Source organism: Dysidea avara, chromosome 8, assembly GCF_963678975.1.
Source record: "Dysidea avara chromosome 8, odDysAvar1.4, whole genome shotgun sequence".
NCBI classification, from domain to species: domain Eukaryota; kingdom Metazoa; phylum Porifera; class Demospongiae; order Dictyoceratida; family Dysideidae; genus Dysidea; species Dysidea avara.
In genome coordinates this window covers 7768228-7794829 of record NC_089279.1, presented here as the reverse complement: position 1 = coordinate 7794829, position 26602 = coordinate 7768228, and the positions used below count along the sequence as shown (strand labels likewise).

Sequence of the window (26602 nt, the reverse complement as noted above, 5' to 3'; positions counted from 1 at the left end):
ATGCACCCTTAAAATTTAAATAAAAAAGAACCAGCATGCAATGCGAATTCACCCTATTTCGAGCTAGTCTCGTGCCCAGCCGGGCTCGCGCTAATGCGCATTAGCGCGAGCCCGGCTGGGCACGAGACTAATTTCGAGCAGGCACTTATAATCTCTAATCGATAAGCGCCGTGGGGAGAAATAGTGGTCTGGCTGCGCGAGACTAACGCGTATGGTTGTACCGTACGCGTATACGCATATGGTATGTACCATACGCGTATGGTACAAAATACGCATATGGTATAGAACAGTAGCAGTGTAAAGGTGTGTGACTGTCAGTGTTGGGCAAGTTACTTTTTAAAAGTAACTAGTTACATATTACATATTACTTGCAGCTGAACTATTTAGTTACAGTTACATATTACCCATAAAATAAAGTAACTGTAATAATATTACATATTATATTACTTTGTGTCCATAGCCTTAAGCTGTCACGTGTGAAACTACCACCTTATCACGTGACACGATTGCGTTGTTGGACAATGTGCAAGTCTTGATATAAGTAAGTAGTTGGTGAATAAGCCTCACTTAGTAGGCTTCATTACTTCGTTGTGGCTAGGTGTTACTCAGTGGGTTACTAACGAGTTTAGTAACTTCGTTACTTTTAGTAATAATATTACGTAATATTAGATTCGTTACAGTAACTATATTACTTAGGTAACGCGTTACATTTGCAAGTAAAGTAACTTGAGTTATATTACCTGTTTTTATAGCGTATTTCGTTATATTACTTTGTTACCACAAAAGTAATAATATTACATAACGCGTTACATAAGTAGCGCGTTACTCCCAACACTGGTGACTGTGTGCATACGTGCACGTGTGTGTTCATTCTGTGTACTTGTCAGTTCATTACTTTCCCTTCCAGATAATAAACACTGGGATTAGAGCTCTCAGTCGTTGTCCACTCAATAAAGCATCTTGTCCATTCAGATTTTCACAGCTAGGAGGTGATTATTGTTTGGGGTCACTTCGTGAGTTGTGCTTGTCTTCTGTCATGTAGGTACTACGACTGTGCATCCATTTTTGTCACGGCAATTAGCTAGTAAGCATATCGTTACAGGAGCCAAACTCACTTCTAACCAGCTTGTCACAACTGCTCAATGACTCGACTCCGGAAGTGGCCTAGTTAAAAAACATGTGAAACACACACACGCACACAAAATCAATCTTTTTCATACATAGGTGTGGGACCAGTTATTTTGGGGTACTATCCCAGCACCAGCCAATCAGAAGAGACAATGTAAGCATATTTTTTTTTACAAAAACTAAGGGAACACTCATGCCAATTCTCTACCTCAGGGCTGGAATATTATAACATCCAATAATCTTGTCAGCTTGGCTGGCAGCCAAATCATGCCAGCTATTTGTGGGACGTCCTGATCGCTACCATTATCTTGTGTTACTAGGGATCGTGGGGATGGATGTGGACGATGAACAATCTCTCACCACAATCAGTGGGCATGGCAAAGACACTGAAGACAAAATGAAGTTTCAGGAAGATGAAATAGATGACATTGCAACAGAACAATGTTTAGAAGCCATGATAACACATGAGTTTCTTGATGCAATGATGAAATCGATTAATTATGCCACTAATGCATGCGTCACGTGATATTACAGTGCGCAGCCATAGTAATCCCACCGGTTACGTAGGTGCGGTTAACGAGTATTAAATGTGACACTTCGAGTTGTGTTTATCATTATAGGCAAGTATCAATCACAAGTGTGAAATGAGCCGTGTTCACTTGATGTTGACGGCGTTACTACCGATACTATGGTATTTCAGCTCTGTGATAGCCTCGGATACCTGCTTGCAGACCAGCAAACCGAAATCAGAAACTGGTGAGTATTGACAGCGTACCACCAAGTATTGCATTAAAGGCAACTATTCTTTGCCTAGGATTTGTTGAGCTGAGAGGTTATAATGGGACCTCGAATAAGACTGAGATAAAAGCGCTGGAAGGAGGTAGCCTGTTGTTGTATTGCAGTGGTTACGCCTTTCCTCACGGAAAGATAATCTGGTATCGTTATAAGAACGAATCTGGATGTCTAAAGCCAGTGCCTATTCACGAGTATTGGTCCTTTGATTATCATTACATAGTCCGATCAAACGTTGTTGACGGAGGGCGAGTAGAGTCATCACTTACCATCGATAGATTTAGCAAGTTCTATGAGGGGCTGTACTCTTGTGTGCTGATCAACGGGGACTATTCAGCCTTTGACCAACGGGAGATGAAGTTGACACACGGTAAGTGATACGCGTGTATGTGATGTAGTATTATAATGTAATTCTTTAGTACCGCCTCCTGACCCTAGACCGTCTGAAGCTCCAGATACACCAAAACGTGATTTCCGTCTTATGCTTAACATTTCTGTCGAGTTGGTCAATAATAGTGTTTTGATTAGCTGGGAAAGGACACAACGAAATAAAGGGAAGGATTTCTGTAAAGGCAGATACAAATGGGGTGTACAAGTTTTGACATGGAAACACGACATTGAATTACACAAAGATTATAGTCACATCTGGAATCAATCTTTTGTTGATGATGCTACCAAAGTGCAAAGCACCTTTCTAATACCGACTGCTGATTGTTACAAGGACAGAACCTTCTTGAACATTAATGTGTCCAACAGTGTGTTCTACAAGTTTCAAATAAAAGTAGACCAAACTGTTGAGAATAAGATTAAGACTGTCTTTGGCACAGACTACTATGGATCATATCTCCACTACTTTAGCAGCAAAAGTTAGTTAAATTTATTGTGTAGACATGACAGAATTATTGTGTTACGTTCTTCATTGTAGGTTTACCAGGCATATCTTATCCTCGTGAAAGACAGGTTGTACCAGCTGGTGATAACCATTGTGTAGCTACCGGTGAACCAGAGCCATTAGTTCAAGTGTTACGGAGACTAGACGATCCTTTAGCATTCACCTGCATTGCTTCAAGTGTACATGTGAATGCTCCACACAGAGCCAGCCGTCATTCTGCATTTGTAAGCTACCGTGGTAAGTTGCTTTGTGTTTCCAAAATGGAAATTTCAAAATCATTGTTTTTTGTTATTGTTTTTTTGTAGTTGAAGAGCCTGAAGTTATTTCTGATCCACCAATACCAGAGTCAAGGTTTGTGAGAGAGTAGTTACTATTTATGTTGTCACAAACAGTGATTGATTAATTGTATTATCATTTATTATTATTATTTGTACTCTAGATGTGAGCCATATACAGAATTTAATGGGGTCTGCAGTCCATACATTCCATGGGGCATTTTTGTTAATATTACTTCAAACATTAGTGATCTTGAGGAACGAGCATCAGTTATTTTTGCTGAAATAGTAGATAGCAATGAAAGCTGCCAAAGCTTAATGAGGGAATTCATTTGTCACTCTTTATTTCCACATTGTCCTTCAGAGGGCATGCGAAGAAGTATTTGTCATCAGAGTTGTATGGAGGCCATGCAATGCGGAGGCAAGACATTGCAAACTATACAGAGCCAACTACCATCAGGATCTGATGCTTCTGGAAATTGTTTCAACCTGGTTGATACAGAAGCTGGTGATGGACCAGAATGCATTCTCTTAACATCCCAGAAAGATGAAGAAAATTTTACAGATGGTGAGAGAACAAGAAGCATTAGTTAGGAATGTGGTGTTGTTTATTAATCCACAAAACCATTAGTAAATAGTTGTTCCACCCAACTGTTCCATCCTGTGGTTTTTGACAGCCTAGCTGGCTACTTGTGATAATTGATAATATCATATCCATTAGCAGGAATTGTAACCTTTGTGACATGTTAAATCACAAGTGTTAATCCCTACTGGAGTTACATTGTTTGGTCATTTTAGGTTCTTGTTTGGTTGGGAAAGGACAAAACTACACTGGTCCCATCAGCGTGACGGCATCAGGACGTCCTTGTAGATTTTGGAATCAACAAGATATTTACTACTCTTCTAGGTTCCCGGAGTTACATAAGGCTGGAGCATCATGCCGCAATCCTGGCAGAGCTGGCAAGAGACCATGGTGTTACGTTAACCTTACCGACAATGCTCCAGTCAGATGGGAATACTGTGATATACCAAAATGTCGTAAGTTTGCTATAAACTAAATCCCTTTGAAGTAATTCCACCTACAGATAAACAGAATGGTGTTGCTATCACAAATGTGCCTTTATGCCATCAGAGCTATGACTAAGTGTTCAATAGAAAGTGTTTTAGTAATCCCACTTGTGGAATAGTGAATAGATATTAGATTAGTGAAAGTCTAAATAATGTTAGGATAATTTTACACTAAGCAGTATCCAATTCCTTCATGTGGTGAATGGTCTGAAATTCCTCTTGATATGATAAGGTATCAGCAAATACAACACTGTAATATAGGCTGGTTGGGCTTCATCTGTTACTATGTTGGCCCACAGTTTGCATTGTTGATGTTTTCTTTTTTAACTGTTACCTTTTACCAAGTTCCATCTTGTTTCTAGCATCATGTGAACCAGTGCCAGATGAGTGTAGAAATGTACAAGGTTATAGCAGATCTACCAGTGTCTTTATTGGAAATAATGGATGGCAACAACAATTGGATGCATTAGATGAATGTACCCCAGACAGCACTACCACCGCTTGCTATGATATCTGGAAGAACATTGCCTGCCACCTTGCATTTCCTAACTGTGTTGAAAGCACGTCAATAAATCAGATGCACTCTGCTCGTCCATTGTGTAAAGCTTACTGTGAGAGGATAAAAGAAGTTACCAATGATGAGGGATCTTGTCCCATGCCACATGATTGTGATATGTCCTCGCTTGTTCATCAGCTACCAGAAAACTGCTCTGGCCTACCAGAGGAAAATTGTATTACAGCAGGTATGTGATGTATATAGTGTGTGTGTGTTTGTCTGGGTGTGTGGAGTAGTGTGTGTGTGTGTGTGTGTGTGTGTGTGTGTGTGTGTGTGTGTGTGTGTGTGTGTGTGTGTGTGTGTGTGTGTGTGTGTGTGTGTGTGTGTGTGTGTGTGTGTGTGTTAGAATGTTGCATCTCTTTTAACTCCTTCTTTCTCCTGTAGAACTCCCTTCAACTACTGATGGAGAACTTGTGACAACAGACAGTAAGTCACACACACACACACACACACACACACACACACACACACACACACACACACACACACACACACACACACACACACACACACACACACACACACACACACACACACACACACACACACACACACACACACACACACACACACACACACACACACACACACACACACACACACACACACACACACACACACACACACACACACACACACACACACACACACACATTGTAAGGCTTTACTGCAGTTTTGTGGTACTTTGTGGCTTGTTTTGTGGTTTGGGGTTAACACGTAATGGTTTCTGGTCACATTGTTGGCAACTTGTACAGGTTATTCCAGCACAATTTTGTGTATATTGAGATACCATAGAATAGCAGCCCCCATGTCTCCCAGGCTTATCTCATTGTTTTTTATGCATGTCTTAACTTGTGTCTCTTTTTGTTGTAGATGGTGATGACAAGCAAGTTCATTTGGCTCTATCCATTTTTGTTGCGGCTGCCATTTGTCTGGTCGGTGTCCTCACAATTGCTGGAATAATTATTGGCTACTGTTGCTGTTGCTACTGTGGTGCTGAGCCAAATCGCAGTGCACTTATCAAACCAATCCCTAATCCTCTGGAGAACCCAGTCTTTGCTACAATGAAATTCAAGTATGTCAGTAACCCAGATTATTCCAAGAGTTCATTCGAGAGCACCAGTGCTTTTGCTGACAAGAGTTTGCGTCCAATCTCAAAGACACAAATACACTACATCCGTGACCTAGGATCCGGTAATTTTGGTCTCGTCTACCAGGGTAAAGTGGAGAATATTATTGAAGGAGAGGAATTCACAATGGCTGCTATCAAGACTCTCCGGGAAGGTAGCTCTGCAGAGGGTATGAAGAATTTCCTTCATGAAGCAAAACTAGCCTGCCAGTTTGACCATGACAATATTATCAAGTTATATGGGATCTGTATGTCTGAGGGCTTCTACTGTTTAGTGTTTGAGTACATGGACTTGGGTGATCTAAACGAGTACCTTCGAGGCAGTGCTAGTAGTACACAACGACGCATCATGAACCCGCTGGATAGCACATCACGATCTAGAACTGAGTCCAGTCTATCTAATAATCCTCCTCGGTTGAACGTTCAACAACTAGTAAGCATCTGTCATCAAATTGCTCTGGGGATGGAGTACTTTGCGTCACTGAATCATGTCCATCGTGATCTAGCTACCAGGAATTGTCTAGTTGCTACTGGGCTTGTTATAAAGATTGGGGATTTCGGTATGAGCCAGACCTTATACCATTCTGATTACTATAAGCAGAGAGGGGAACAAGCTTTACCTGTAAGATGGATGGCACCAGAAGCATTCATTTATGGCCGATTTTCATCTGAAGGAGATGTGTGGTCATTTGGAGTAGTAATGTGGGAAGTTTTTTCATTTGCAATGCAGCCCTACTATGGCAAGATGAATGACCAAGTGATGAACAAAGTACGGCGAGGCCACACACTGTCACAACCTGACGATTGTCCAAGTACCATCTATGAAATAATGCGCAGCTGCTGGCAGATGGAATCACATCAGAGACCAACTTTCAGTGAACTTGTAGATGAGTTGAACACTTGGAGACCAACACACTGTAGCACAAGTACAGCTCTTGAATCACAGGGAAGTCTACGAGATGATATAGAAGATTCCGTCAGCCTCCCAAGTATCCAAGACAAAGATGTTGACCTAGAATTATCAGTATTCGACGAATGCAACATGTCAGGAACAGAGGAAGACATTGCAGACTAAATGACTCACTCTATCATTTAATCTAGCCCTAGCAAATACTATGAGAAACTTAAAATTAATAATAAATTATATTATTTTCTTATACAAAGAGAGCTTTTGTTTTCTGTACTTTGTACAATAATATAATCTATATGAGTGTACCCTGTATGTCATGTAGCTGTGTAAACAAGAGCTGATAAAAATATATAATTCATTGTGTGAACTGTGGTTGACAATTAATGGGTGATGGTAAACGTTACTGTAGTGGAAAAAAGTGTGTGGCAAGCTGATTTTGAGAAGGTTGCCTCAAAGGTGACATTGTACTAGTAGAGGTGTGTACTGCAATTTACATCAGAAAATGTAACACTGCGTGGGCAGATCAAAGGAATTTTTGCGTATACGTATCTGATATTACCCTGTGGTTGCCCTCTTACTCACGAGGCAACGATACTGCCCAATTTGTTTTATAAAAGCTCAGACTGAAATAGATTATGGGAATACATTAATGCTCACATGACTATTATCATGAGTTCAAGTTTGGCCACAAGAAGCACTCAGATGGAGGCATTTCAGTATCCTTGTCATCTATAGCTAGAAGTAGGGAAACAGTACTTGAAGATGAGAAGTAATCTTATTATGCATACACAAACATTTCGGCATATTTTTGAATAGGGACCATACCTACATTACAAATAACATGAGTTGTACAATGAAGCTTACCCCTTTAGATCTTTAGTATTAGTTAACTCTATGTTGTAATTAGTCTTTAAACAACTTGATAGCATTAAAACACTTGTAAATTCCCCGCGATTTGCAAAAGCTCAACTTTTCCATGATATCTTTAGGACTTGTCCATTTATTATAACAAATGTAGCTGCAATGTTACCTGTTGCCTAGCTACAATCAAATCATTCAGGCATGTATATAAAATGAATCCAGTGGTTTCACTTGTATTGGCATGGGTGATTGATTATTCACCTGGCAGGCTATTAGCTTGCAATAGAAGTGTTACATAATAGTTGTAACACGGGCACTCGTGGTCTTCCTGATATACACACATCTGTCTGATATGTCCATCTGAAGCACGAGGGCTGATGGTGGACACATCAGGCAGACATGTTACAACTATAAAGTGTACAGAGAGGTTAAGTGTGTTCAGTGTGTTATTTGGAGGGTCCTTCAAGTGAGGCTGTATCATGGAGTGCTTTAATCGATCGCCATTTTAGCTCATGCATATGAAGAAGTGCATGATTGTACTATTAGGGAAGCTAGTCCATGTGTTGTACAATGGCATCTTGTAGAACATTAAGAAGTGAGTTTTGTCTTTATAAGGGTAACAGAACTAAAGTCTGTTGAAAACCAAAAACAAATCTCCTGGCACGATCTGTGATCATGTATTTAGGGATTTATATAACAAAGCATCTTTCTTGTATATTGCCTCTTGTAATGTAAAACTTTTTCGTGGTTATTTATTGGTGGAGTCATTTAAATTACTAGTAATGCAATAGATAAAGTTTTACCAAGACTGGTGAATATTAATATCAATTCATTACTTATTGTTTAGTCCAAGATGAACTCCCTACAGTAATGTTTCTACCAGATCACTTATCGTAAGTAGTTGAACAGCTACACCTCTTAGAAGATGAATTTGAACATCAAAAATAACTGAAAATTCAAATCAAATATCACAATGGATGAGGTAGACAACATACAGTTCTTTGCTTTACAGAAATTCTTAGAATTATTTGAAATACAGTCTTGTTTCCATGGTAATCACCATCTAAAAATTATTTTGTTATCTGATAGGCTCCTATCAGTTGAGATGATAAAATAAACAGTAAATGATTAAACTGTAATAAGCAGCTGGAGGGTAGACTGTTATCCAGTTAACATAGTCAGGGGCAGATCCAGGGGGGGTTCCAAGGGTTCCATGGAACCCCCCTTTGAAAAGCCTTCTCACTTGAGATACTCTAATAGAGCAGTCACAGTGGTCTTTGAGGAGCAGTGTAGCAAGCTATATATCTAGTTATAAATAAGGAAGGAAATATAGTCGGTGAGGTGGCAGCTGTTGTCAGCAGGTGATGACCTTTTTTTTTTGGTCTTCAATTTATACAGCTAGGCTGAAGTTGCAATTCCAAAGTGGAACCCCCCTTTTTAAAAGTCTGGATCTGCCCCTGATAGTTGTTTAGTAAGTGTAACTGGCTAATCAACCTCTAATGCTTTCATTCAACTCTCAAGGTGACATCACGTTGATCAGGTCACCAAGTACTTACCTATTATTATTTTAGTGTAACCTGTACATTTATACTACATAAACTGGTTATTTTTAGGTATTGTATTGGAATTATTTTTAGGTACTGTAATGGAATTTCATTCCATTCAGTTAATGGGATAATCAGCTAGTTTAGTATAACAATATTCTAATTAATCCAGACTTCTAAATAAGGCTCACATTGTGGTATTTTTTTCTGATTATGATAATAATACATATAGTCACAGTAGCTATATACCTTGCAACTGTTTATGACTTTTTTCTAATATAACACACAGCATACCTACATAGGTAGATTCAATAAGCCCCGTGCTATAAACTAAGTGCTATTTTGGAGAAGATTTGTGGGGGAGTAATTGTTAGCAGAAATATTCACAACATTTTGTTTTTTTTCTTCATGGATGTACTTAGGGCACCGCTCTGTAATATTGCCATAAGGTACTGTATAGCACAAAAATTAATAGGAATTGGTAACTTTGATAATTTCCATTGTAATTCGTCAAACTTTTGCCTTTAGTGTATTCTTCAACACAGTGGTGAAAAAATTTTTTCTTGTCAAAATGCTTGATTCTAAATATTTGCGCTTAATAGTAGTATTGCCAAAAATGTATGTAGTATAATTATTTTTTAAAATACTGGATCACGTTCACCTGAGCCTTCACCAAAAACACTAAACTTGTGTCCAGTCCCAATAGTTTTGTACTGGAACAAGTAGCTATGTTCTCATGTGGTGTAAACATGTTTGTGTGTCAATTGTCTGTACTAAAAATGTATGGTGATATTTTAAAGCCTCGTAAACAGTTCTGGTATTTAAAGGGCTTCACAGTACTACTAACTGATGGTAAAAGGATAGCCATAAGCAACTTGTTATGTTGTCAGGATCATTTGCTGTGCTTTGTCTAGCCAGCCTGTTTGTGTGTGTTAGCCAGGTGATGTGATGATCTGAAGCCAGGCTTTAAAGATGGAGCACTGTTCCTGTAGTGAAGTGCTGTTACTCATATGATAGGTTCTTTGTTGGTCTACACAGTAAGGTTGTATGAGTGCTTATCTTTTGGGCCCAAATTTGTTAGTGAGTTTGGAGAGAATAGGAGTGCCGTTATAGAAGTGCTATTTAATATTACATTAAATGTACAATCTAAATTTACAAGCTAGTACATTAACTATTGAATATAAATGAGAGTTGCAGATTACTTCTATTTTGAGGTGGGTGCTGCTGTCCACCGGTGAAAGAACAAAGAAAACTGAAATTTTGTGCCCATAAAGTTGTAAATTGTTGATAGCCTGAAATAATAGTTTATGGATATTGCCTGCAGGTTTGTGGCTTCAGGTTACATTGTAAATGAATTGTGTGTGCACAATAATTAGTTGTGAGTTAATAAACACTACACTAACTTAACACGTCTTGTAGTATTGTCATACAATGCGTGGTACACTACACTACACACATACATACATAATGTTATATGCGTACCAACATACACAGAGCAAAGGCTATTGCTGTTTGGCAGACTATACCTGTGCATCACCCAGGTACTCGTTCTTGTGTGTCACACAACCAGCAAATGCACACACAATATGACTGACTGACTGACTGGTTTGCATTATTTTCTTGTGTACACACACAGAGTGTGGTGATATGATATGTTTTACACTGATTTTAACTTATTTAGGATTGTGGAACTCGTGTTGCACTCTCGTATTATCGGATACTCTGTGACGTTCCCTGCAGGTGTGGTCTGTAGTGTGTACATGACAAAGTGTGTAGTTATATAGTGGTGATGGCACTATGCAGAAGAATCCCATGATCTGGAAAACATTGAGCTCCAACCTCAGCACTGGTCCGCACAAGTAAGTACACCAGATTATGAACTCTTGATGGTATAGCAAAAGCTGTAGCCATCTCTTAAACTAGGGTTCTTGTCCTTAATAAGTAGGTGGCTGCACTAGACAGGTACTGTAAACCTGACCTGAATTTAGACAATAGTTGCCTGTATTACAATCTAAGCAGGTGTACAAAGTTGGCTGCTTTTGAGGGGTGACCTTGTTGTGATCCCTGGTCTTTTCTAGGAAGCAAAAATTCTCCATTAATGTTTTCCTCTTTTGGTAAAGAATCAAGACCATTCATGCAGCCAATATATCTTTTATAATTGAGGAGGTTTACCATATATGTATGCATTTCGAAGGACGTAATTTTCATGGATTTTGCAGTTGCTTGGCTTCTGTGAAATTTTCATCCTCAAAAGTTAATGATTGTCTCTATGCTTTCTAATAGGTAGCCTCAGTAAAATACAAGTGATCCTTGAAAATAAAGCCGCAGAAATCCTGAAATACGTATGTCAATCTGTGAAAACCTTGAAAATTTGTATGTCTGTTGTTTGAGTTATTCCGATGTATATATGCAGTGAGCTTGAGATATTCCGATGGTATAGCAACGGTACTGTACAGTTTGAATAAGTGATTATTAGGGCTGAAACAAATACTAATACTCAACAAGTACTCGTCAAGGATTGGATAGTAAAATTGGTACTCATGTACTCATTAGGATCACATGACCCAGCTCACATGATGTTTAAATTTGGTACAAAACATATCAAATGGGTATGACTACATGTACATGCAACTAGTACTTGATGTTAACTCTAGGAGTACTCGAATACTAAAAACCATCATTGTTTCAGCTCTAGTAGTTATATATTTTTGTTATTGTTCCTTTAATTGCATACTAATATTAGTACATGTATGTACTCATGAGAGGTCCCCTCCCCACTGACTGTAAATATTATTATTATTATTATTATTACTAGGACCGCGTCACATACAACCAAGTACATACACCAACGTGACAGGCCCCCCCGTGAGGCTATTAGGTGGTGAATGCATTATCTCCAAATCAACTCAATATGTCACAGTAGTGACAGATATAACACAATAGTGGCATCGTAACTAAAGGCCACCAGTAGCTAAGTGCCAGTAAATCATTGGTGTGGTAATGGCACAGTGATGTGTACAAAGTATATGTATACAAAACATACAGGAGAGAATTATACATTATTGCAGTATTGTATGCAGCAATACATTATAGGCAACATCACCATGCAGATAAAAATTATTAGCCAATATACAGCAATGCATATCAACATCAACTAGAGCTAAGTAAGGTTCATCAGTGATGTAGCAATGGCACAGTGATGGGTGACACACTATAGTTATGCATACACAACTTTCAGGAGATAGCTACACAATGCTGTAGGCGTATGCAAGCCAGATGAACCAGATAAAGGAAGACAGCCAAGCCACTAGAGCCTAGTAGCCATATCAAAACTAGTCTGTACAAAGTGTCAAATGAATCCTTTCAAGTGCGATTACGCATTCTTCCGTATACGTTTTTTTAAATTTATACAGGCTGTTGTGATGGAGACTCGCCGTACAAGACATTTGAAGTGGGATGCAGCAAACTATAAAGAGCTTGTGAACTCGCACTGCAAAGTAGATTGTCGTAGCCGTCAGAGTTTCATTAAGAGAAAGAGAGAGGAACTTTACCCAGTAGAAATCGTGGAGAGGAAAAGCGGACGTGTGAAGATTCACTATGTTGGATATGAGGAGTCCTATGATGAATGGAAAGACGAAGAAGAATTAGAAGAGTTAGATGAAGAACAGTCCTCCCCCCAGTTGCGAAGAATCCCAAGCCCGAGGTGGTTGAGCCTTATTCCCTGTATAAGGATTTAAGTTATCGTATCAAGAGAAGTCTTACCTGCAATAGGAAAGGATCACCATGCATAAAAATTACAATGCCTTTTGATCTTCTGTTGTTCAATGGTGGGCTAAAGGCTGCTGGAACTCCTGGAAAGGTAGTTGGAGGAACCCAACAGTACAAAATCCAGAATTACAAAGACCTCAACCACTTGTTGGGAGACAATTGGCATTTCCGGGCAATCAATGCTAATGCTGATTATGGCTATGCTGTGTTAGAAACGGTAATGTTCTACATACGGAGGAGCAGGCGAATTGTTGAATATATGTACGATGAGGACAACATCCTAATGGCTAAACCATTAGATACAGGGTACTCCTTAACATTTTCTTTTGTGTACGATTATGGCACATTAGCCACATTTGGTAAAGATGAAACAATATTTTACAAATAACTTTTGTTACTGTACACAAGCATTGTTAAACAATTAGCGTCTCTTAACTGTTAATGAAACATGGAAGTCTAACACTGACAATCAAATTCATCCTTGCATGACCTTTTGTTGTGTCCGCTCTTTTTACATTTGCTACATTTCTGTGAATTTTTAATTCGTGCATGACCTTCATCTTCCAAAGTTTCTAGTCGGTTCCTTTTTTCTAACATCTGTCTTAAAGCTTCGATACTACGGTGGTTAGATGCTCTCTGGAACTCTTTGGTACTGACGTCATTGAGCTTCTCTAAGCCCTGTTGTGTAAACGAAATCAGGTTGCCATGAAGTTGAATGAATTGTGGTACGTGTTTTGAGAAAGCATGTATGTAAGGAGTAGTATCCTTGGTTTGATAGACCCGAAGAAACAGTTCGACCCAAAGTGTGATATTTATATGCAGTTCATCTGCATTGCATTTCTCTTTGTTGATATCTGACACCAATGAAAAAATTTTTTTCCATAATTCTCCAGTCTCTTTGGCCTTCTTTAGTGTTGGAAATACTTCAGCAATATTCATGTTGGTAAAAAGCCTTACTTTTTCTGGACCTGTTAAGTCTCTGTATTTAATTTGCTTGGACTCTCGGCCGATGTTCCACCTAAACCGAATGTTACATTTATCATATAAAAAAATTTCATATAGCTTTGTATAACTGTTGATTGGTATTTCTATTGTTGCTTTGGTGATTCCATCTCTAATATTAAGATCCCTTATCAACAGATTAATCAAAACATCTCCTATTCTCAAGAATAAGTGCAATGAATCAATCACAACTCGTTCAATAGGGATAAATGGGAAAATGGGACTTTGACAGCAACTGAATCTGTCTTTGTTTCGCTTACCCAGTTTAGATTTTGTCTGAATTTCTTCAATGGTTCTTGCCCCCTTTTCTGGGTCAGTTATCGACCACTCCAACGACATGTCTGATCTCTTTTCAGTTGGACATTTGCACCAAATGCAGGAATATTTTGCGTTTGCTTGTTCAATGCCACAAACGGTGGCTAAAAATTTCATATCTCCACCTAAGAAGAACAAAATTCTGTAAACAGTGCCTTCAATTGTGAGCATTTCAATGTCCTTGGCTTCGTTACAGATGTCTTCTAGTCCCAGTACTAGTTTATCATACTCTTCTGATGTTCTTAAAATAGCAACAGTGTAGTTTCCCAATACAGAATATGCCTTATTCCCCTCATCAAGGATTGTGAATGCAATGTTTACAATGTTGTAACATCTAGCTATTCTTGTACCGTCACCTGTTAGCTTAATTCTCAGTGTTGACGGAACAAGAATACCCTCTTGATTTGCAATTTGTACAAACGTTGTGAGACATTGTACAAGTCTTTTTTTAATGCTTTGTTGAACACCACATACACCATTAGGGCAGGTTCTAATTTCGCATTTTGAATTCAACGAGGTGCTCAACTTTCTGATTTCATGGAAAGTTGGCAAATCAGAGATCACACTCAATTCATGGTATGCATCATTCGAAATTGCATATTTGTCCTTTACATACAATGTAGAATGAGTTCTGCTTGCAATGGTAGTATCAACTTTATCAAGTTTGGGAGTAAAGGTCCCAGTATGAACATCTACGATCACGCTATCGCCACTATAATTTTCCTTCAGCTCAAGCAAACAAGGTTGAAAGTCTTCCATTTCACTACACTTTAAAGAATTTTGGACTGAACTGACTACCTTTTTTTTTCTATTGTATTGCTGTTGCCTGCTGACTTCAGCAAGAGGTTTTCGAACATGGTGTTTTTTAGCCAACTGCTGTTCATTTCTTTTCTCTAGTTTAAGAATCTCTTCTTCACATCTTTTCCTTTTGACAATTTCCTCATTCAGCTTGGCTTCTACTTCTAGCTTTTGCTTTAACAGTTGTTGGTTTACTATAGATCTAGATTTGTCAAAAGTGAAATACCATGTTGATTCTGTTCCATCTTTCCATTTACTCAGCTTATTCATACGACTCTTACTACCACATCCTTTAAGTTGTATTCCCATTCTTTTCAACTTTGATTTAAAAACCTGTCTGATAGCATCTGTTATATCCAATGGAATAGAATAGTGCAAAAAAGTTTTCACAATAACCCTTTCATATCTTAGCTGAAGAGGAGTGAAGCATGTTGAATCAATAGTAGAACACTGTTCATCATTTGCTAAGTCAAATGTTGGCATACCATTCTTTCCAGGGTGTGATATACTCCACAAATAAAAACTACAAATAAAAGTAGCACTTTATAACTGTAACCATTTTATCCAAGACACTAAGTACACATTTCATGCTTCTGAAACTTACTTATTAATCATATAACTTTGAGACATCAGAGCAGTGGGTTCCCGTACTCCAATTTCCACGAAACACACATCAAACGATAGCAGCTGGAATGCTCTATTTAATTCCGCCCGTTTTTTTGGGAAATCCCCTTCCTTACTGATTAAAACACGTGGGTATTTGTAATAACAATAATTCTCCAATACGCAATGTACTAGAAAGTATTTGACAGGCAGATGCATTTCGGGACAGAGCATCAACTATTCGGTACGTTTTTACTGTAAGATTGGTATGATTGTGTAGAGTAGGTTCTGCTTTAGCGTTTTTAAGGCGTTTTATTTGGGAAATTTTCACGAGGCGAAGAGTGTGGACGTTTGAACCTTTAAAAATGCCATTTTCCGTGTAAAATGTATGGGCAGCTGCACTGACAAGAATCCGTAACTTATAAAATTTGACACTAGTTTTGATATGCTACGCCAGGTGAAGGCAAAAAAGATTAAGCATGTATTGAATTGCCTGACACCAACACAAAGAAAGTTTGCCATGCCAGCTGCACAAGACAAAATTGTTTACTTGTATTTTATATGTAACTGTAAGCTTATTGAAAAGAGCGTGGCATATGTCAGTTTAATGTTTTCTTGTATTGTTTATTTAGGCCACTCCAAGTCATACCTTAGTTTCTGGTCACTCCCTAGCCAACAAAAGGATGCGGGCGGGCGGATGATCAGGACTTCAGGACTATCATAGACTCTTACATATACACCAGTAATACTGTAATGTTATTAATTTTGCTCAATTTACCCATTTCATATTGAGTTTACAACCAAGCTTAACCAACATTCTTATAGCATAAGTAGTTAATTATGCTTCTGCAAAGTGCACCAGGAAAATTGTTGATGGCTAGCTACACTGCTGAGCACAACAATGTGTAGCTAACACTAAGGAAGGGTCTGCTCATGTAGCTACTTTTGCTTTACAAATGAAATGTTTCATTAGCTATGTCAGGAAATTATTATTTATTAGCTAGCTAATAATAATCCAAAACTATATTAACACACCAGAAACTCTTTCAAATGTGAAGTCTTAGTCAACTATATATGCATGTGTTTCCAGCCTTCTACACAGTAAACCTTCAGTAAAGTAGCTGTCAAAGTTTTGAGTTGAGTTGTTGAGTGCTCCAGGCTAGTGTTTTTCAGTGATCATGTGGGAAAGCTAAGTTAATGTTTTAACTAAGGGATGCCATGCACTTGTTAATTTAGGACCATACTTGCAATTATTTAATCATGGAAAAGTTGAAGTTTGAGCTCACCAAATGTTACCGGATTTCTAGTCAGTATATCAGTGATCAGTGATAAGGAAGTCCAAGTTTAGATCCACTAGAAGAGTTACTAGATTAATCATTAGAGGACCACATCTGAATTGTTAGGAAAGTTTAAGCTATGGTATATCTGATCATTAGGCTAGTGATCAATGCTACATACATACTGTACTGAAGTTACTTACTGGCAACAGAAGCATTACTAATAGTTATATGGCTAATCAAGGACAAGTCAAAAACATTATAGTAGTATCTGTCTATTCTAGTATTAAAGTTAAGGGTAGTGTGACTGCTCTATTAGAGTATCTCGATCTTTTGCAGTGTTTAAAAATCACTGTCCTTGGTCACGTACACTTAAGCGCCTGTAATATTAATAATAGTCCTCATAAACTGGGGTTCCAGTTTTCCATGCGGGCGGGTGACCAGAAACTAAGGTTTGACTTGGTGTGGCCTTACGTGAATGAATCCACTGGCAGCTGGCATGGAGACTTGAGATGTTACAAACATAAAAACTTACTTGTAATCTTCTTGTTTACACAAGTGGCTTCTGGCTCTCCTGCACGGGCATCACTAATCTTCTTCGCGCAATATGTAAGTAATTAACCAAGGGTGTGGTACTGGGCGTTATATAGAATTACACGTATGGTCAAGTCATCAGCACAAACAGGAGCGATGATTATACGTTTGTGCCTTCATTCACAGGCGAATCTATCCCCGGTTAGTTCATGTCTCTAGGCCTCGTAGTTTTCTCAAACATTAATTATTAATTATTTAATTATTTATTTATTTATGACGTAATTTTAACCGCGTTTCGTATTATTCTTAGTACTTGGTTGTATAATTATTTGGGGGAAAAGGGCAGACAGCAAAGCTGATTAAGCCCAACCAATCACAAATATTTCCAACCTCATAATATCTTAGCATGTATTAAAAACCAATGTTGTATACTATGTGTTGATATGCTCCATTGCCTGATATATTTGTAAGTGCTTCTTCTTGGAATGGTCCTTTGGTCACAGGAGTGTATCAGTACATAGTATATATTGGGTGTGTTGAACCACAGAATGGAGCAGCCTGACAATTCAGTTTTAGTGGTTTTAAAATCCTGCTTGAGAGCAAATGGAACACACTGAATGCAAGAAAACTGCTGTAATTTAGAGGGAGAAACATTTGTTAAGGCAGAATATATCCTTGGATGAAAAACTTTTGTGTCCCATTCTTCTGTGTTACTAGGGTAAAGAAGAGGGGGTATAGTGTAGAGATTGCACAACACACAACACACACATGGTTACAAACCTCCAGCCGCAAATTTAGTTACTGGTATAACAAAGAGATTTATAGAGTGTTAGTTTGCACAACTGGTGACTTAATTTTATTAGTGGTTCTCTTATTTACCCCTACAGGCTTCAACTGAGGATTCTCACCAGAGGTTTGGAGTTGTTGGCTGTCAATGGCAGACTGGTATACTCGACATGCTCATTCAAAATGAAGCGATAGTCGCAGCTGTGTTGAAACAATGCAAGGGTCAGTCAGTAGAACTCTTCAAATGGGAGGCTACCTTTGGGATCAAAAATAAATTGCAGAATGATGTACACAACTTAGCATTGTTTGGAATTGGTTAAATGAGATGGTCTTGTTTAAGAGGCGCTAGGTGACTTAATTTGTTTTGCTGTAATACATATTTATTTATTTATTTATTAATGCTTTACAGCACAAGTGCTGAAGGTCTGTAGGACACCTGGTCCTACAGCCTGCTCAAAGACTTTAGCTACATAAGGTGTGTTTGAAAAGTTGGAGAAAGGAGATGACTGGACCTAGGTAGCCTCGAACCTGCAGCCATCCTTACACATACTTTCATCTTTACACAACATCACATGTTTGAATTTTTCTTTCTTTTATTTTTCAGGTGCTGTACACTTAGTTGAAGTTTCTGGTTGGCTGAATGGCCTCAGGCATATCCCTGGCATGAACACATGGAAAGTGAGTAGGTTAAAATATGTGGGAGATAATTGGTGTGTATTATCTGATTATCGTGGCATTGTGCCTGGTTTGATTTGATAAGGTTCTGGATAAAGGTGGCGAATGGGTGGATTGGAGTGATGGTACGGATTCGTTGTTGCCTCGTCCTCTGGTGGAGACAATGTTTCCACTTGTTGTAGAAGAAGCACAATTGATGGGATTAGAAACTTGGTGTGTACATGGCACCATGCATTGCATCCACATCCACACGTACAGACACAACACACATTCACAATTATTCACACACTCACTCACTCACACACACGCACGCACACACAGAGTTAATTTCATACCATGTAGTATCAGAATATTACCACACCATCAAGACACTGGAGGATTATTTTGTAGCAGTATTAGAAAAGAGTGACATTTTGCCATGGTAGGACAAGAAAGTTTCACAAACTAATCCATCAGTGAAGCCAACAATGGACACTCAAACTGACCAACCCACATCAAGTGATGGGACAACAACAGCAGATGAAGGAAGAACTGGCAAGGCAAAATTCTGAAGAACAAATAGAAACAAAGGAAGGAGATAAAAGAGGAACAGAGTTATGAACAAACACAGTTACAAGAGCAGCAAACAGTAGAACCATAGATAATAGATCTATGGTAGAACAAACACAACAGACACAGATACAAGAGGACTTGACACAAATGAAAGAGGAGCAACTGCAAGCACAAGAGTTACAAGCTCATGAACAAATACAGCTACAAGAACAACAGACAGAGACAGGAACACAAGAAGAGCAATTACAAATGACCTTGCCAACTTTACAAGGACATAGCAGCCCAACTGAGTTACCTGAAGGAACTGATCCTGAAAAGGCCAGCAGCAGTATTGGCTTGGTGGTTAAGCCACCAGCTGCATACAACCTGTAAGTCAGTGATGTTTAATAAACTTGTACTTGTACTACAAGATGTTATGTGTTGTGGTTAGTACTAGTTTGTAGTGTGTAGTTTGCTAAGTCAACCATTGAAGTCAGGGACACATGTTTAGCTGGTGTAACTCTGTCTGTGCTTGTATGTAGTAATGTTATTAACATAATATTCAAGCCACAATTTTAACATGTTGGTTACAGGTACCACAAGCGAAGGCAGCGTGGCTGTTTTAAAGAAGATCCGTATGTCTTTCTGTCCCCTGATCGGAAATTGATTATGTGAGAAGTCAATTAGAGTTGTTGTACGATTTAATGGTGCTATATCCAATAGGGAATACTATGGCTTTCAGAAGGATGTTCCAGTTGGACAGCTTCTCACTAGAACTGAATCTGGAAAGGAGAGAAATGTATACCTGACATCTCAAGAATTAGTTGTTAGAAATGGTAGCAGTGTAAAGGTGTGTGACTGCTTATTGAGCCAAGAAATTTTGGCCCAAAAGTAACCATCTTACTGCACCTACTTATCTGATTTACTCAAGTATATATGGTAGCATCATGAGTATTTATGTCACAAGGCGTTACGTTATCAAAACCTGAATATGTAATTTTGTATACAGAGCAATCTGCCACAAGGTTGCATGCGTGCGCGGGCGTGTGTTCATTCTGTGTACTTGTCAGTTCATTACTTTCCCTTCCAGATAATAAACACTGCATGGGATTAGAACTCTCAGTCGTTGCTTGTCCATTCAGATTTTCACAGGAGGTGATTGTTGTTTGGATCATTATTGTGAGTTGTGCTTGTTTTCTGTCATGTAGGGTACTGCAACTGTGCTTCCATTTTTATCACGGCGATTAGTAAGCATATCAGCCAGTGATGTTAAGACACTGTTACAGGAGCCAAACTCACTTCTAACCAGCTTGTCACAACTGCTCAATGACTTCGCAAGTGGCCTAGGTGATAATATGTGAAACACACACGCACCCACAAAATCAATCTTTTTCATACATAGCACCAGTCAATCAGAAGAGACAATGTAAGCATTTTAAAAAAATAGGGAACACTCATGCCAATTCTCTACCTCAGGCCTGGAATATTACAACATCCAATATCCTTGTCAGCTTGGCTGGCGGCCGCAATCGTGCCGGCTATTTGTGGTCTTGACCGCTACCATTATCTTGTGTTGTTTATTAATAGGGATGGATGTGGACGATGAACAATCTCTGGCCACAATTAGCGGGCATGGCGAGGACACTGAAGACATTACAAAGCCCCAGGAAGATGAAATAGATGACATTGCAACAGAACAATGTTTAGAAGCCAATGATAACACGATGAAATCAATTAATGCCGTTAATGCATGCGTCACGTGATATTACAGCGCGCAGCCATAGTAATCCCACCGGTTACGTAGGTACGGTTAGCGAGTATTAAATGTGACACTTCGAGTTGTGTTTATCATTATAGGCAAGTATCAATCACAAGTGTGAAATGAACCGTGTACACTTGATGCTGACGGCGTTACTACCGATACTATGGTGTTTCAGCTCTGTGATAGCCTTGGATACCTGCTTGCAGACCAGTCCGGCAGCCAAACCGAAATCAGAAACTGGTGAGTATTGACAACGTACCACCAAGTATTGCGTTAAAGGCAACTATTCTTTGCCTAGGATTTGTTAACCTGAAAGTTGACTCGAATAAGACTGAGATAGAGAAGCTGGATGGACTTAGCCTCTTGTTAAATTGCAGTGGTTACGCCTTTCCTCACGGAAAGATAATCTGGTATCGTTATAAGAACGAATCCGGTTGTCTAAAGCCAGCGCCTATTCACGAGTATTGGTCCTTTGATTATCATTACATAATCCAATCAAACGTTGGTGAAGAAGGTCGAGTAGAGTCGTCACTTACCATTGATAGATTTAGCAAGTTCTATGAGGGGCTGTACTTTTGTATGCTGATCAACGGGGACTATTCAGCCTTTGACCAAAGGGAGGTGGAGTTGACACACGGTAAGCGATACGCGTGTATCTGATGTAGTATTATAATGTAATTCTTTAGTACCGCCTCCTGACCCTAGACCGTCTGAACCTCCTCCAGGTCCATATACACTAAAACTTGATTTCCGTCTTATGCTTAACATTTCTGTCGAGTTGGTCAATAATAGTGTTTTGATTAGCTGGGAAAGGACACAACGAAATGAAGAGCGGGATTTCTGTAGAGGCAAATACAAATGGGGTGTACAAGTTTTGACATGGAAACACGACAGTGAATTGCACAAAGATTATAGTCACATCTGGAATCAATCTTTTGTTGATGATGCTACCAAAGTGCAAAGCACCTTTGAAATACCGACTGCTGATTGTTACAAGAACAGAACCTTCTTGAACATTAATGTGTCCAACAGTGTGTTCTACAAGTTTCAAATAAAAGTAAACAAAACTGTGAAGAAGGAGACTGAGACTGTCTTGGGCACAGATTTCTATGGATCATATCTCCACTACTTTGGCAGCAAAAGTTAGTTAAAATTTATTGTGTAGACGTGGAAGAATTATTGTGTTATGTTCATTGTACAGGTTTACCGAGCATATCTTATCCTCGTGAAGGACAGGTTATACCAGCTGGTGATAGCCCTTGTGTAGTTACTGGTGAACCAGAGCCATTGCTACAAGTTTTACGGGGAATAGATGATCATTCAGCATTCACCTGCATTGCTTCAAGTGTACATGTGAATGCGCCACATATGGCCGTTCGTCCTTCTGTGTTTGTAAGCTACCGTGGTAAGTTGCTTTGTGTTTCCAAAATGGAAGTTTGTAAATTGTGTGTGTTTTTTGTAGTTGAAGAGCCTGAAGTTATTTCTAACCCACCAATGCCAGAGTCAAGGTTTGTGAGACTGTGTATGTTGTCACAAACAACAATTGTATTATCATTGATTATTTTTATTTGCGCTCTAGATGTGAACCATCTTCACTACTTCATGGGGTCTGCAGTCAGTACATTCCACGGGACATTTTTGTTAATATTACTTCAAACATTAGTGATCTTGAAGAGGAAGCATCAGTTATGTTTGCTGAAATAGTAGATAGCAATGACAACTGCCAAAGCTTAATGAGGGAATTCGTTTGTCACTCCTTATTTCCACATTGTCCTTCAGAGGGCATGCGAAGAAGTATTTGTCGTCAGAGTTGTATGGAGGCCATGCAATGTGGAGGCAGGACGTTCCAAAATATACAGAGCCAACTACCACCAGGCTCTGATGCTTCTGGAAATTGTTTCAACCTGGTTGATACAGAAGCTGGTGATGCACCAGAATGCATTCTCTTAACATCCCAAAAAGATGGAGAAAATTTTACAGATGGTAAGAGAACAAGAAGCATTAGTTAGAGTGTGGTGTTGTTTATTAATCCACAAAATCATTAGTAAATAGCTGTTCCACCCAACTGTTCCATCCTGTGGTTTTTGACAGCCTAGCTGGCTACTTGTGATAATTGATAATATCATATCCATTAGCAGGAATTGTAACCTTGGTGATATGTTAGATCACAAGTGTTAATCCAGACTGGAGTTACATTGTATGTTCATTTTAGGCTCCTGTTTGGTTGGGAAAGGACAAAACTACACTGGTCCCATCAATGTTACGGCATCAGGACGTTCTTGTAGATCTTGGAGCCAACAAGATTTTTATCACCCTTTTATATTCCCGGAGTTATGGAATGCTACAGCATCATGCCGCAATCCTGGCGGAGCTGGCAAGAGACCATGGTGTTACGTCAACCTTACCGACAATGCTCCAGTCAGATGGGAATACTGCGATATACCACAATGTCGTAAGTATGCTATAAACTAAATCTCTTTGAAGTAATTCCACTTACAGATAAACAGAATGGTGTTGCTATCACAAATGTGCCTTTATGCCATCAGAGCTATGACTAAGTGTTCAATAGAAAGTGTTTTAGTAATCCCACTTGTGGAATAGTGAATAGATATTAGATTAGTGAAAGTCTAAATAATGTTAGGATAATTTTACACTAGTAGTATTCAATTCCTTCATGTGGTGAATGGTCTGAAATTCCTCTTGATATGATAAGGTATCAGCTAATACAACACAGTAATATAGGCTGGTTGGGCTTCATCTGTTACTATGTTGGCCCACAGTTTGCATTGTTGATGTTTTCTTTTTTAACTGTTACCTTTTACCAAGTTCCATCTTGTTTCTAGCATCATGTGAACCAGTGCCAGATGAGTGTAGAAATGTACAAGGTTATAGCAGATCTACCAGTGTCTTTATTGGGAATAATGGACGGCAACAACAAAGTGATGCATTAGATGATTGTACCCCAGACAGCACTACCACCGCTTGCTATGATATCTGGAAGAACATTGCCTGTCACCTTGCATTTCCTAACTGTGTTGAAAGCACATCAATTAATCAGATGCACTCTGCTCGTCCATTGTGTAAAGCTTACTGTGAGAGGATAAAAAAAGTTACCAATGATGAGGGATCTTGTCCCATGCCACATGATTGTGATATGTCCTCGCTTGTTCATCAGCTACCAGAAAACTGCTCTGGCCTACCAAAGGAAAATTGTATTACAGCAGGTATGTGATGTATATAGTGTGTGTGTGTTTGTCTGGGTGTGTGGAGTAGTGTGTGTGTGTGTGTGTGCGCGCGCGCGTGCGTGCGTGTGTTAGAATATTGCATCTCTTTTAACTCCTTCTTTCTCCTGTAGAACTCATATTACCTTCAACTACTGATGGAGAACTTGTGACAACAGACAGTAAGTCACACACATTGTAAGGCTTTACTGCAGTTTTGTGGTACTTTGTGGCTTGTTTTGTGATTTGGGGTTAACACATAATGGTTTCTGGTCACATTGTTGGCAACTTGTACAGGTTATTCCAGCACAATTTTGTGTATATTGAGATACCATAGGATAGCAGCCCCCATGTCTCCCAGGCTTGTCTCATTGTTTTTTATGCATGTCTTAACTTGTGTCTCTTTTTGTTGTAGATGGTGATGACAAGCAAGTTCATTTGGCTCTATCCATTTTTGTTGCGGCTGCCGTTTGTCTGGTCAGTGTCCTCACAATTGCTGGAATAATTATTGGCTATTGTTGCTGTTGCTACTGTGGTGTTGAGCCAAATCGCAATGCACTTATCAAACCAATCCCTAATCCTCTGGAGAACCCAGTCTTTGCTACAATGAAATTCAAGTATGTCAGTAACCCAGATTATTCCAAGAGTTCATTCGAGAGCACCAGTGCTTTTGCTGACAAGAGTTTGCGTCCAATCTCAAAGACACAAATACACTACATTCGTGACCTAGGATCCGGTAATTTTGGCCTAGTCTACCAGGGCAAAGTGGAGAAGATTATTGAAGGAGAGGAATTCACAATGGCTGCTATCAAGACTCTCCGGGAAGGTAGCTCTGCAGAGGGTATGAAGAATTTCCTTCACGAAGCAAAACTAGCCTGCCAGTTTGACCATGACAATATTATCAAGCTACATGGGATCTGTATGTCTGAGGGCTTCTACTGTTTAGTGTTTGAGTACATGGACTTGGGTGATCTAAACGAGTACCTTCGAGGAAGTGCTAGTAGTACACAACGACACATCATGAACCCGCTAGATAGCACATCACGATCTAGAACTGAGTCCAGTCTATCTAATAATCCTCCTCGGTTGAACGTTCAACAACTAGTAAGCATCTGTCATCAAATTGCTCTGGGGATGGAGTACTTTGCGTCACTGAATCATGTCCATCGTGATCTAGCTACCAGGAATTGTCTAGTTGCTACCGGGCTTGTTGTAAAAATTGGGGATTTCGGTATGAGCCAGACCTTATACCATTCTGATTACTATAAGCAGAGAGGGGAGCAAGCTTTGCCTGTAAGATGGATGGCACCGGAAGCATTCATTTATGGCCGATTTTCATCTGAAGGAGACGTGTGGTCATTTGGAGTAGTAATGTGGGAAGTTTTTTCATTTGCAATGCAGCCCTACTATGGCAAGATGAATGACCAAGTGATGAACGAAGTACGGCGAGGCCACACGCTGTCACACCCTGACGATTGTCCAAGTACCATCTATGAAATAATGCGCAGCTGCTGGCAGATGGAACCACATCGGAGACCAACTTTCAGAGAACTTGTAGATGAGTTGAACACTTGGAGACCAACACACTGTAGCACAAGTACAGCTCTTGAATCACAGGGAAGTCTACGAGATGATATAGAAGATTCCGTCAGCCTCCCAAGTATCCAAGACAAAGATGTTGACCTAGAATTATCAGTATTCGACGATTGCAACATGTCAGGAACAGAGGAAGACATTGCAGACTAAATGACTCACTCTATCATTTAATCTAGCCCTAGCAAATACTATGAGAAATTTATAAAATTATACTAATAAATTATATTATTTTCTTATTCAAAGAGAGCTTTTGTTTTCTGTACTTTGTACAATAATATAATCTATATGAGTGTACCCTGTATGTCATGTAGCTGTGTAAACAAGAGCTGATAAAAATATAATTCATTGTGTGAACTGTGGTTGAGAATTAGTGGGTGATGGTGATTATTATGTAACCATTAATGTGATAAGTAGGAAGTGGTGTAGACCACAAGTTTGCACACGCTTGTGAATTTCTGTAATACTCTAATACATTTTAGTGTGCATCTTTCTTGAACAATGGCATGGTCAAGTTATGACATCAGAAAATTTCACATGTTAAGTTTTGTTACCTATCTAGCTAGCCTTAGAAGAGTGGTA

General features: G+C 39.1%; 3 protein-coding genes across 7 annotated transcripts; 2 read left to right on the top strand and 1 right to left on the bottom strand.

Moving 5' to 3' along the window:
- Positions 1 to 178: 178 nt before the first annotated feature.
- Positions 179 to 26377, top strand: LOC136262756 (tyrosine-protein kinase transmembrane receptor Ror2-like). 4 transcript variants are annotated; one of them, XM_066057153.1, is made up of 11 exons: positions 179 to 303; positions 1749 to 1884; positions 1943 to 2290; positions 2340 to 2786; positions 2846 to 3049; positions 3118 to 3163; positions 3252 to 3655; positions 3886 to 4125; positions 4518 to 4898; positions 24562 to 24609; positions 24843 to 26377. In XM_066057153.1, exons 2-11 carry the CDS (start codon positions 1773 to 1775, stop codon positions 26171 to 26173), a joined length of 3561 nt encoding a protein of 1186 aa, XP_065913225.1. In that variant the 5' UTR covers positions 179 to 303; positions 1749 to 1772; the 3' UTR covers positions 26174 to 26377. The 4 variants fall into 4 exon arrangements, with proteins under 4 accessions (XP_065913225.1, XP_065913223.1, XP_065913224.1 ...); XM_066057151.1 differs by lacking the exon at positions 179 to 303 and adding an exon at positions 1677 to 1695; XM_066057152.1 differs by lacking the exon at positions 179 to 303 and having other exon boundaries at positions 1705 to 1884.
- On the bottom strand, positions 13202 to 17746 carry LOC136262758 (uncharacterized). Its single transcript, XM_066057158.1, has 2 exons — positions 17454 to 17746; positions 13202 to 15561 (listed from the first exon to the last, which is right to left on the bottom strand). The coding sequence occupies exon 2, from the start codon at positions 15519 to 15521 to the stop codon at positions 13380 to 13382; it is 2142 nt and encodes a 713-aa protein (XP_065913230.1). The 5' UTR covers positions 15522 to 15561; positions 17454 to 17746; the 3' UTR covers positions 13202 to 13379.
- Positions 19310 to 21195, top strand: LOC136262766 (RNA cytosine C(5)-methyltransferase NSUN2-like). 2 transcript variants are annotated; one of them, XR_010704302.1, is made up of 6 exons: positions 19326 to 19833; positions 20038 to 20115; positions 20168 to 20294; positions 20535 to 20599; positions 20653 to 20791; positions 21032 to 21168. XR_010704302.1 is itself a non-coding variant. In XM_066057168.1 (4 exons), the coding sequence occupies exons 1-4, from the start codon at positions 19565 to 19567 to the stop codon at positions 21122 to 21124; spliced, it is 567 nt and encodes a 188-aa protein (XP_065913240.1). In that variant the 5' UTR covers positions 19310 to 19564; the 3' UTR covers positions 21125 to 21195. The 2 variants fall into 2 exon arrangements, 1 of the variants encoding a protein (XP_065913240.1); XM_066057168.1 differs by lacking the exons at positions 20535 to 20599; positions 20653 to 20791 and having other exon boundaries at positions 19310 to 19833; positions 21032 to 21195.
- Positions 26378 to 26602: the final 225 nt, after the last annotated feature.

Excerpts from the sequence above, each read along its gene's own strand:
- LOC136262766 (XM_066057168.1), top strand. The coding sequence starts at position 19,565 with ATGGTAGAACAAACACAACAGACACAGATACAAGAGGACTTGACACAA. Across the intron at positions 19,834-20,037 it reads CCACCAGCTGCATACAACCT|GTACCACAAGCGAAGGCAGC; the intron begins GTAAGTCAGTGA and ends TGTTGGTTACAG. Across the intron at positions 20,295-21,031 it reads GAAATGGTAGCAGTGTAAAG|GGATGGATGTGGACGATGAA; the intron begins GTGTGTGACTGC and ends GTTTATTAATAG.
- LOC136262756 (XM_066057150.1), top strand. The coding sequence starts at position 21,326 with ATGAACCGTGTACACTTGATGCTGACGGCGTTACTACCGATACTATGG. Across the intron at positions 22,349-22,407 it reads CCACTACTTTGGCAGCAAAA|GTTTACCGAGCATATCTTAT; the intron begins GTTAGTTAAAAT and ends TTCATTGTACAG. Across the intron at positions 24,431-24,561 it reads GGAAAATTGTATTACAGCAG|AACTCATATTACCTTCAACT; the intron begins GTATGTGATGTA and ends TTTCTCCTGTAG.
- LOC136262758 (XM_066057158.1), bottom strand. The coding sequence starts at position 15,521 with ATGCCAACATTTGACTTAGCAAATGATGAACAGTGTTCTACTATTGAT.